Source organism: Typopeltis vanoorti, chromosome 12 (assembly GCF_054136105.1).
Source record: "Typopeltis vanoorti isolate ZY-2024b chromosome 12, IOZ_Tvanoo_1.0, whole genome shotgun sequence".
NCBI classification, from domain to species: domain Eukaryota; kingdom Metazoa; phylum Arthropoda; class Arachnida; order Uropygi; family Thelyphonidae; genus Typopeltis; species Typopeltis vanoorti.
In genome coordinates this window covers 36,158,883-36,171,606 of record NC_143560.1, presented here as the reverse complement: position 1 = coordinate 36,171,606, position 12,724 = coordinate 36,158,883, and the positions used below count along the sequence as shown (strand labels likewise).

The 12,724-nt window shown below is 37.1% G+C and overlaps 1 protein-coding gene across 1 annotated transcript in view; it reads left to right on the top strand.

Moving 5' to 3' along the window:
* The window catches only part of LOC150100697 (uncharacterized), a 463,381-nt gene that overhangs the window by 370,438 nt on the left and 80,219 nt on the right, over positions 1–12,724 (top strand). Inside the window, exons 12-13 of the mRNA XM_090401246.1 lie at positions 1,081–1,300; positions 2,962–3,039. Coding sequence (XP_090257372.1) covers positions 1,081–1,300; positions 2,962–3,039 — 298 coding nt within the window. The remainder of the gene's footprint in view (positions 1–1,080; positions 1,301–2,961; positions 3,040–12,724) is intronic.

Genomic DNA, 12,724 nt, shown 5'->3' with positions numbered 1-12,724 from the left:
GAGTCTAAATTATGGATTTCATATGTTAAACCTTTTTAGTTCCCTAAGTGGTTCTCTCTTATGGCTTTATTTTCACAGATGTTTTTCACCAAGATAAACAGACAAGAGATTATTGTAAGTACGAGATGGAGAAGTTTGCAATCTTTAAGTAGCTTTTAAAAAAAAAAAAAGAAAAAGTCTTTATTTCTCTCAGTATAATTTTATAAGAAACCATTATTTCTTAGAGTGGACCCTTTAACTGTACACTTTAGCCATTTTCAAATATGAGAATAGAGTTTAAGGATTATTCTATAAATGTCTATATTGATTTTGATATAACTTCATTCATTCATTTTAGGAGGGATTGTGGTCTTGAAAGGTTTGTACCGTCTTCATTGTTAGACACCATGAAGAAATATAACCATAAAAATAAAAATAACCATAAAAATGCTCTATTATGGTTACATTACAATTAACTAGAATATCTAATCCCCGGTTGTGGAATGTCCTTCCTTGAAGCTAGTGTGGTTTGAGCATTGCAAGTTTTTTTGTTTTTTTTTTCCAAATGAGGAGGATTGAGGCATATTATCATCCACAAAACTATGATCTCCATAAACTAGGCTCATTAGTGTATGTTACACTCTTCCAAATCCTGTACATTTGGGAGTTTCTTGTCCTTAAATTTTAAAATATCATTTTAACTTACTAAAATATAGTTCATTGGTTTTTTTAAATATTCCATTTTTTTAAATAATTTTAATTGGAGTCTAAATTATGGATTTCATATGTTAAACCTTTTTAGTTCCCTAAGTGGTTCTCTCTTATGGCTTTATTTTCACAGATGTTTTTCACCAAGATAAACAGACAAGAGATTATTGTAAGTACGAGATGGAGAAGTTTGCAATCTTTAAGTAGCTTTTAAAAAAAAAAAAAAGAAAAAGTCTTTATTTCTCTCAGTATAATTTTATAAGAAACCATTATTTCTTAGAGTGGACCCTTTAACTGTACACTTTAGCCATTTTCAAATATGAGAATAGAGTTTAAGGATTATTCTATAAATGTCTATATTGATTTTGATATAACTTCATTCATTCATTTTAGGAGGGATTGTGGTCTTGAAAGGTTTGTACCGTCTTCATTGTTAGACACCATGAAGAAAAAAGAGCTTATAAAAATACTTAGTCAGCTTCTAAAGCAGAACCAGACTCTGGGTGCCCCAGGTCAAAAGCAGTTGTCAGCTATGCAAGCAAAACTACATTACCTAACTATAGTCAGTGAGCTTCCTAGTTTTGGTGCAAAATCTTTCTCCTTAAATGCAAAGGTAAATAAAAGACAACTTTTCAAAATCCCATTATTTATTAATCTATGGGAAAAATAAATGAATAAATAACACACACACACACACACACACACACACACACACACACACACACACACACACACACACACACACACACACACACACACATATGTTAAGTAATGAAATTGATTTTTTACAGGACAGCTCTTTGAATAACAGTAAGAAATGTTTTTATAGTTTTGAGCACTAGAGAGTATTGTAATCGCAGGAGAAACGTTTGAGTTGGTTTATGCAGCAGTTTTCATGTGGCAAATGTTGAAGTAAGAGCATGTGAGTGGAGCATGTCAGAAGTTGCATCATGGAGTAAAGAGCTGTGATAAAATTTTACTTTAAATTAGGAAACTCTACAGAAGTGTACTAAGACCTAAAAAAAGTTTATGGCGATGACTGACACACACACACACACACACACACACACACACACACACACACACACACACACACACACACACACACACACACATATGTTAAGTAATGAAATTGATTTTTTACAGGACAGCTCTTTGAATAACAGTAAGAAATGTTTTTATAGTTTTGAGCACTAGAGAGTATTGTAATCGCAGGAGAAACGTTTGAGTTGGTTTATGCAGCAGTTTTCATGTGGCAAATGTTGAAGTAAGAGCATGTGAGTGGAGCATGTCAGAAGTTGCATCATGGAGTAAAGAGCTGTGATAAAATTTTACTTTAAATTAGGAAACTCTACAGAAGTGTACTAAGACCTAAAAAAAGTTTATGGCGATGACTGACTGAGCTATGGAATGTCTTCTCCCTGTCAGAAGAAAGTCAGGTTAAAAAAATCACATATCAAGATAATGGTCTTTGTTTTTTTTTTCGGTGCTGCTGGAATTATCCACCGAGAATTTGTTCCTGAGAACGCCACAACGAGCAGTCAGTATTATTTAGCAGTAACACAATGTCTGTATCCACATGCAACGTATCAGAACTGTTCCACAACAATTGGTTTTTGTTGCACGACAACATGCACTGTGCACTGCCTGTGTAGCAGTTTCTGACTTCAAAGTTGATCTATATGATCAAACACCAACACCTTCCTTCACCAGATTTGGCTCCTGCAGACTTTCTCCCCTTTCCCAAAGATGAAGTGTGCCTTGAAAGGGGAGAAAGATGAAGTGTGATATTCAGGACATCCAACACAGTGTGACCTAATGACTGAAAGAGGTTCCCTGTTCAACAGATGTAAATGTTGTGTGGAGTTGGAGTGAGATTATTTTGAATCTGTGTAATTGACAATTCGTAATATAATTCTTTGTTTTGATATAATAATCGTCTCATTACTTAACAGGCACACTGTGTGTATATATATATATATTTATGTATATATAAAACCTCTGCATATATGTATGTATGTATGTATTTATATACACACACAGGTTTCACTGAATAATTTTTCTTCTTTGTTTTCAACAGAACCTATTCATAAATAATATTAACACACTTTCCAAAAGCTTTTTCAGTTTGAGATTACAAGTAAAAAATTGCAAAATGCGTGTAAAATATAATGTAGTATAAACTGATTTAAGAGAAAAATGGAATTTGTTCATATTCTTTGCTTTTCAAACTACTTTAACCTTTGAGTTATAACAGAATTTTTTTTTAAGCAGAATTCCACGTCAGACACAGCTCTTCTTGTTGGACCTAGAATAGGAATTAGTCAAATAAGCACTGTCAGAAATATAGCTGTAAGTATTATGGATTTTTTTATGCCATTTAATTATAACAAAAATCAAATTAGAAAATGATTGCTACCATTTTTAACAGGAAAGTATAGTATGTTACCATATAAAAATCTCATGCTCACTCATTTGTCACCAGTGTAAGTGTTATGTATATATATTCAAGAAATAATTAGGAACATTTTTTTGACTATTATTGTTGATTAGTATTATCTTTTCCACTCTCCTCTTGTATCACTTATGTTTATTTATGTACAGAAACAGTAACAACTTTAACATTGTTTTTATTATTATTATTATTCAGAACTTCCATAGAGTCACAAAACTCATTGCAGGAGGCAAATCTTAGACAGCACAAAGTCTATTATTATTATTATTATTATCCCAAGATCCTATGGAATCAAAGACTCATCTAGGAGGTCCTTTTATCATACACACACACACACACAGCTCATCATACCGTGCCTTAAACACACTCAAATTCTCTGCAGACACCACACTCTCAGGCAAGGCATTCCAGTCATTCACAACTCTGCATGCAAAAAACCTGCTTCTCATTCCCCTGCTCACACCCTTTTTTATACAGTTACCAGGGATGACCTCTGGTTCTCCCCTGATCTCCCACTGTTTTCTGTAGAACCTCTCCAACATTGGTTCTATAACAACCCATACTAACTTGCGGGTCTCCATCATATCTTCCCTCTTCCTCCTATCCACTAGACTCTGTAATTTAATTGCATCTTCTGGTAATTGCATCTTCTTAATATTTCCTCATATTCGACATTCTAGAGGTCAGAAACTATGTTAGTCAATTGCCTCTGGATCCTTCCCAATATCTCTTTGTCCTTTTGAAAACCAGGTGACGAAATCATATCATTCCTTAAACCCATTCACTGCTTGTACTTTATCCACTTTACCAGACAGTGGGTGCATTCCATGCTCCAGTCACCCTTCATGAAAAAATCCAGTGGCTTTTTTTTCATGAACATGCCCCCTAAAAGTCACAACTTTCAGGGGACGTGTTGTCTTGTTCTGCTATATGAAAAATCTAGTAACAATCTAGAAAATTTCTTTCAACAGTTTAAATGTCTCACTCATATCATCCCCTTTTTCTTCTATCCACTAAACTCTGCAGTTTGAAATATCCTTAGTCTATCATCATACCCTACATTGTATAGTTCCTGTTTGACTTTATAACCTTTCCGAGGTTACATCCTCTTCAAATCCCAGTGACAAGATCTGAATACAATAATCCAGATTTGGTTTGATCAATGCTTTATATATTGGAATAACAACTCCTTTTTCTCTGTTGTTCAACATTCTTCTGAGTATTACAGCAGTCCTCTGGGTTACCTACACTACCTTCATGATATGTCTTAACCTAAATTTCAAATTTCTATTGACTATCATCCCAAAATCTTTTGCCTCCTCTACTTTCTCTAGTGTAGTTTTGCCATTTTAGTATGCAGCTTTCCATCAGGGAGATCTCAAATTTTAAACCTTACATTTAATTGCATAGAACTCGTATTGCCATTCCTTTGTTCACCTGTCCAGCTTATTCAAATCCTACTAAAGGACCACTACATCAGCACTATTAATAATAATAATCCTTCAAAGCTTTACATCATCTACAAAAACTGAATACCCCTTGCAATCCAGTGACAATATCTGTATACTTAGGGATTTTTTTGTTAGGTGTTGTTGGTTATTCATAACAATGCTTCACAATATAAACAGCACCAAGAGAAAAATATATATAAATACTGATATTTGACTGGTTTTCTACCCAGAATCTTCAGAGTACAAATTACATCAGTGATGACAAGTATAGTGTACTCAACCAGATTGTTGTAGATACAACTCAAATTGTAACAAAAAAATACCTAAGGTCCTAATAAGGGCCTCTAGGGACTGGATAACCACAGGTTAATTTTATTATTATTATTATTTTGTGACACCTCTAAGGAGTCCAAAGACTCATCAAGGGAGGGCACCTACTCAACAACTCTCCACCACTTAATCCACCAACTACACCAAACTACCATGACCATCATCTGCCACCAACACTATCTACTGCTTACTACTACTACCACCACTAGTATTTTTTGTCTGTAAATTGTGTGTGTTCTGAAGCCCAGTTTGTCTGTATGCAGGAAGGAAACCTGAGTTTCTATGAGGAAAAAACCCCCTACTTCCGTGCAAGATTGGCTAACTTACCTTCAGTTGAAAGATTCCTCTTGTCAATATGAGAATCAAACTTAGGCTTTTTCCAATCGAAGGGTGTAATGTACCATCGTTCTTCCAATTGCGTTATGGAGACTAAAAAGTTCCTCTAGTCGGTGACCAGAATCAAACTCAGGATGCTCTCTTTCTTCAGGAAGTTTAGCGCTGAGGAGTGCAAACACCATTCCCACTGAGCTAGACAGGCTGAAATGTATGGAAGCATTGGGTATTGGAGTCAGACTGTCTCCTGGATGTTTCGCAAATGCAGTTTGTAGGTTGGGGCCGCCTGTGCTGTCAGCCATTGGATTTAGTTGGCAGGGTATTAGGTTTTGGGGAATCATGTATACAGGAGTGGTTTGACATAAGGTTTTAGCTTTTTTTTTTTTTAATACAAAATAAATAACGGAAAAAACTCACGTAGAAAGATTATTTAATAGTATAATTTTCCCCTGTGTGTCACAGGCATCTTCAGTACATTAAGCTCAAAATTAAACACTAACTGACAATTCCAAAAAGCGCCACCTAAGTAGCTGGTGTAAGATAACTAAAAAGGTCAATAACTTTCCTAAAAAAAAAATTAAAAAAATAAAAAAATAAAAAATAAAATAAATTAATACAGTAAAAAGTTAGGAAAGATTAGCTGATTTGTAAAGTACTATCTCCCATAAAGGGGATAGACGTAAGCCGTCGGATCTGTTTAAGTTAGGAGAATGAAGTAGAGTTTCACATGTTTCTTTATAAAGGCGTTCCATGAGAAACTGACTTTTGTGAAGAACTTTTGTCTTTCTCCAATGAACTCTGTGTCTAGTGAAGATGGCATGTTCAGAAAGTCCAGACTTTTCAGGTTTAAAGTATTCAATATAAGATTGGTGTTCTTCTAGCCGAATACAGGCAGATCTTCCCGTTTGTCCGAAATAAGATAATCCACAAGAGCACGGAATCTGGTAGATACCTGGATGATTAAGATGTGGAAGCTTGTCCTTAGGAGAAGTGAGAAAGGTGGAGATTTTTCTAAACGGTCGAAAGGCAACAAAAATATCAGTGGTTTTTAAAACTTTTGCTATACGTTCACTGATGCCTTGTACATAAGGGATAGTAATGCGCGTTATTTCCTCTGTGTTTGAAGAGGAAGACATATTAAAACTACTCAAAGTTCTTTTAATGAAGCAATTCTTATAACCATTAGATAGAAAGGAAGAAGTTATATATTGTAGTTCTTTCTGTAAAAGATCGTCTGTAGAAGAAAAGGAGTGGGCCCGATAAACCAGTGTTTTAATAGTTCCTGCCTTTTGACTGGGATGGTGATGAGATTCCGCATGGATATAATGGCCTGTATGAGTTTTCTTTCTATAAACTAAGAAATGTAGGTTACCATCTGGTTGGCGAAGAATTAGAAGATCTAAAAAGGCTAACCGCTTATTTGATTCTACTTCTAGGGTAAACTTGATCCTAGGATGAAATGCGTTTAACTTAGTGAGAAATTGTTGAAGTTCATCAGAAGAGCCATTCCATACAGCAAAAATGTCATCGACATATCTGAACCAATGAGTAGGTCTGGAAGAAATATTGTCAAAGATGACAATATTTCTCCCAGATGACAAAGGGAGGGGGGGTTGTGGTTTACAGGTTTTAGTATTTTTTGGATTTTTTTGGGGTTATAGCCATTGGCTAAGAAAGTGTTGAGGATGTGGTTTAGTTCAATAGTCAGGGCCTTGTCATCTGAGCAGATTAATTTTGCCCTGTTATATAGTATTTTTATCACCCCATATTGTTGTGAGGGGGGGGGGATTGCTGGTGAATGTATCTGCCAGTGTGGGTGGGTTTTCTGTAAACAGAGAAAACCAAAGATCCATCAAGCTGGTGGGTGATTAAAGTGTCTAGGAAGGGGAAGGTGTTGTTTTCCTCTTTTTCTAAGGTGAACTGGACTCTGGGGTGTTGGTTGTTTAAGTGTGCTAGGAAGGAGTGGAGTGTGTCTGAGCCATGTTGCCAAATAGCAAACACATCATCCACATAACGAAGCCAAATAGTGGGTTTTTGTGGGGCAGAGTTTAAGGCTTTCTCTTCAAATGTCTCCATAAAGAAATTGGCCAAGGGTGGGGAAAGTGGTGAACCCATGGCTGTCCCCTCTATCTGTTTGTAGAACTTTCCTTGCCTGGTGTATACCAGGTCCCTTGCAGCTGCAAATTGTCCTACTTTGGCCAAACAGGCAGAACAACAAATATCAGGATTTCAGAACACCAAGACTACATCCGGTTTCACCAGTACAGCCGCTCTGGGCTGGCAGACCATGCCTTAGATACCCACCATAAAATTCGTTGGAAGAAAACAAAAATAATTCATCGCAGCAAGTTTAAATATGAAAGATTATTCAAAGAATCTTCAGCAGCTCTAAAAAACGTTCCTAACCCCAACAAATTTGGGTGCATGAAACTGCCCCAAATTTGGGAGACTTTCATTATGAGAACTTCAGCCCAACTGCCAAGACTACCAAATTAGCCCGCAAGAGGGCACCATTAGGACTTTAGGAACAATATTAGTTTCTTGCTTTCTTCCTCATTTGCTTTGTGTTAGTTCCTGAGTGCACATACCATATCTTTATGTTCCTGAAGATGGCAATGTGACATTGCCGAAATATAGAAGTTATTCATTAAAGTTACCTTTAATTAATATACTTTATATGCGTTTTTAATTCCGTAAACTAATTACCAGTTATGTCTAACCAACGTATAAGTCTTGCTACTAGAATCATGATCATCCACAGAGATGCAATCACACAAAAGGCCCGTCAATACGGCAAATTGAGGTTGAAGATATCTAGGCAAATAAATCGTCTGACGTTCCTAAAACGCTGCCGGGATAACAAAGTGATCCCTAATTGTGTCAAATTGAAGCACCGTTTTACTTCCGAGAAAGCTCTACGCATTTATAACCGCACTAGCTTCGCCCTGTTAAGAGAACAAATTACCGCGACGTGCGTTCTCCTTGCCGATGAAAACAAAACCTTATGGGCGCTAGAGGAAGAGCTTTCAAATACACTCGGCCTTGATCTATGGTCTATACTTCATGACATCTCATGCACATCGGCAAGAAAGGAATTCGAAAAAATACGTAGTCGGCACGTGAAAAAATACGAAAACCTGGCTAAGACTTCTACTTCCATACCTCAGCCACCACTCAACACTGTAGTCAACCTCTCGTCGGCAGTTTTAAAGCCTGAAGCACTCACCGCACTATCACGTGGTCACAATTTCGCCCTAGCTTCTGAAAGGATACCTGCTGAAGAAATCATGATCCAAATAGAGCGTGGAATTCGCAACCTGCCTAACCATATCGCCAACAACGTGAGACTGGATGTAGTCGGTGTTCTCACTAAAGCCAAACCTCCAAAATCCAACTTATCCAAAAACGAATATACAGCCCTACAAGAATTGAAAAACAACAAAAAAATAGTAATCACCAAAGCTGATAAGGGAAGTGCCACTGTGGTACTCAATCAAAAAGATTACAAAGGTAAGCTGAATTCTTTAGTACTAGACTGTACTACTTACCTCCCCAATGAATATAATCCGACCAGCTCTCAGATTAGAACTATCCACAGACTCCTTAAGAAAGTCACTTCTTGGCCTGTGGAAGTCACCAACAAACTTAAACCTTATAACTCTAGACCTCCCCTGATTATATGGACTCCCAAAAATACATAAACAAAATGTGCCATTGCGTCCCATAGTGGATGGCATTGATTCCCCCACATATAAATTAGCCAAACATTTAGCCAAAACGCTCACACACTACACTGGCAACACACCATCACACATAAAAAACTCAGCCCACTTTAAAGCCAGTATAGAAAACCTCACACTCCAACACACTGACATAATGGTCAGTTTTGACGTCTCCTCCCTATTCACTAATGCCCACTCAAAGAAACCTTTGAGCTCATCCAAGCCAAATTTCCTCCCAATATCTCAGCCCTATTTCAGTTCACAATGAACTCAGGCTATTTCGTTTGGCAAGGAAAGTTCTACAAACAGATAGAGGGGACAGCCATGGGTTCACCACTTTCCCCACCCTTGGCCAATTTCTTTATGGAGACATTTGAAGAGAAAGCCTTAAACTCTGCCCCACAAAAACCCACTATTTGGCTTCGTTATGTGGATGATGTGTTTGCTATTTGGCCACATGGCTCAGACACACTCCACTCCTTCCTAGCACACTTAAACAACCAACACCCCAGAGTCCAGTTCACCTTAGAAAAAGAGGAAAACAAGACCCTCCCCTTCCTAGACACTTTAATCACCCGCCAGCTTGATGGATCTTTGGTTTTCTCTGTTTACAGAAAACCCACCCACACTGGCAGATACATTCACAAGCAATCCCCCCCCCCCTCACAACAATATGGGGTGATAAAAACACTATATAACAGGGCAAAATTAATCTGCTCAGATGACAAGGCCCTGACTATTGAACTAAACCACATCCTCAACACTTTCTTAGCCAATGGCTATAACCCCAAAAAAATCCAAAAAATACTAAAACCTGTAAACCACAACCCCCCTCCCCCCTCCACAATAAAGACTACACCAAGTCTATCACCATCCCCTACATCCAGGGCACCTCTGAGAAAATAACCAATATCCTCAAAAAATATGACCTTACTTCCTGTTACAGACCATATAAAAAGTTGGCATCCCTTATCCGCTCTACCAAAGACCAACCACTTCCCCTAGACCTACCTGGTGTATACCAGGTCCCTTGCAGTTGCAAATTGTCCTACTTTGGCCAAACAGGCAGAACAACAAATATCAGGATTTCAGAACACCAAGACTACATCCGGTTTCACCAGTACAGCCGCTCTGGGCTGGCAGACCATGCCTTAGATACCCACCATAAAATTCTTTGGAAGAAAACAAAAATAATTCATCGCAGCAAGTTTAAATATGAAAGATTATTGAAAGAATCTTCAGCAGCTCTAAAAAACGTTCCTAACCTCAACAAATTTGGGTGCATGAAACTGCCCCAAATTTGGGAGACTTTCATTATGAGAACTTCAGCCCAACTGCCAAGACTACCAAATTAGCCCGCAATCGGGAACCATTAGGACTTTAGGAACAATATTAGTTTCTTGCTTTCTTCCTCATTTGCTTTGTGTTAGTTCCTGAGTGCACATACCATATCTTTATGTTCCTGAAGATGGCAATGTGACATTGCCGAAATATAGAAGTTATTCATTAAAGTTACCTTTAATTAATATACTTTATATGCGTTGTTAATTCCGTAAACTAATTACCAGTTATGGTTTACATTTGCATGGATTCAGAGTTAGGCGCCTTGAGAAATTATTGCTTTATTATGGCTCAGAAGTGCAGAGTCAGGGAAACTAATATGTTTAGGAAGTATGCAGATGAGTGTGAATCCAGGCATTCTAGACATTAGTATTGGTAGGGATAAGATATAACTTTTTCTTTTTTTTTAAAAAAAATCTATGCACTTTTTTCTTTTGAGATTTGATAGGATCCCAATCTATCATCTGATATGCAAAGGTGTCTTTAAGAAGGTTGCTCATTTATCTATTATAATTCATGCATTAAGTGGGAGAGTGATCACAAGGTGGAAGAGAGGTTTCGGGATGAAGGGGGGTATTTCAGTTTGTGTGTATACTAATACCAGAAGTATTTGGAATAAGAGTGAGGAGTTTCTAGCATTGGTTGGTTCAATTTGGTGAAAAATTATAGGCATTAGTGAGATTTGATTGAAAAAGGATGATATGGTCATAGAAATAGAATGCAAGTATAGTATTTCCAGAACAGGAAAGGGGTTGTTCTAATGATTCTACATTGGTTACTGCTAAGTTCTCTGCTACCCTGTATGGCATGTAATGGAGTGGGCATAAGGTTCAAGTGTGCTGGACCTGGTCATAGCATCAGAGAACTTAGCAGTAGCTAATGTAGTCACACAGCCTTCACTTACAGAAAGTAGTCATGTATTCTTGACCTGGAAGATTGCTAGTCATGTAGAATTCCTGCTTTGTAATTCCAAATATTATTATATGTAGAATTACAAAGCAGATGATTATGACAAACTGAAGAGCAGTGCCATAGCATAAGAATTTGGAGAGGAGAGGTGTTAACAGTAAATGAGAGATGATCAAGTGTTCGAAGAAAGCAGTAATCATACTGTATACTCAGAGTCAGAAGGATAAATCAGGTAGCAGTTAGATGGATCAGTAGTATCATTAAGCAAGAGATGCAGCATTAAGCAAGAGAAAAAGGCAAAGTTGTATAAGGAATATAGAGAAAAAGATGATCAGTAAGCTATGAGCACTACAAGGCACAGGTAAAAAAAATATATATATAAAAAAAAAAGGTGACCATATGGCATTGAAGGACAGAGAGGAAGCTAAACAATGAGGCCAAACAAAATCCCATTAGGTTCTATTGCTATGTGACAAGCAGAAGGAAGGACGACTTTAACAAGTATTGGTAGAAAGAAAATGATAGATGCAAATTAAATAGTTGAGTTACTGAGTGATCATTTTGCAGTACCATTCAGGTGGAGATGTTCTTGTCCAAGAGAAAGAGAGAGAGAGAGATGTCACACTTACCAATAGAAAAGTAGAGGTAGATGAAATGAAGGTGCATCCAATATTGCAGAATCTTAATGCAAACACAGCCATGGATTTAGATGACATATCAGCCTGTGTATTATCATAATGTGCAAGGGAATTGGCACCTCCTCTGAAGCTGTTTAATGCAAGCCTCAGTTCTGGGAAGCTGCCACAGGAGTAGAAAGAGAGTAAAATAGTTCTACTGCACAAAGGAAACTTCAAGACAGAAGTTTCAAATTATAGGTCAGTTAATATCTCAGGAGTGATGGTTATGGTATTGCAGAAGTTGGTAAAACACAGAATTCAGGACTAGGTGGAAATATACTTTAGAGTGGGTAACATGGTTTTGTGAAGGGTAGGTCTTGCCTTAGTAATTTGCTTACTTTATTTGAGTTGGATAAAGGAAATGGCTACTCAGTGATAATGCTGAACCTCTATGCACAATTATATTATTATTATTATGTGACCCCAAGGAGTGCAAGGACTCATTGCCAGAGAGCACTGCACTGCTGAATCTTAATGCAAACACTGCATAATTACTGTTCTACATTACTTAACTTTTCCATTTACACAGTGCACAATTTGCTGTCAAACTGTCATCTACTGCACTAATGGCATTTTTATTTTCTAATTGTAAGTGTTTTCTGGCCAGTTTGCCTGTATGCAGGATGAAAAATCCTCCATATGAGATTTTGAGATTTGGTTAACTCACTTTCAACTAAAAGTCCATGTATAGATTCCTCTCATCATGATGAGAATCAAATTCACGTCTTTTCCAATTAAAGAACACACTTTCACGTTGTTCTGTCATTCTTCAAACAACTATACTATGAAGGCAGAAATGGGCAAATGAGAGTAATAATT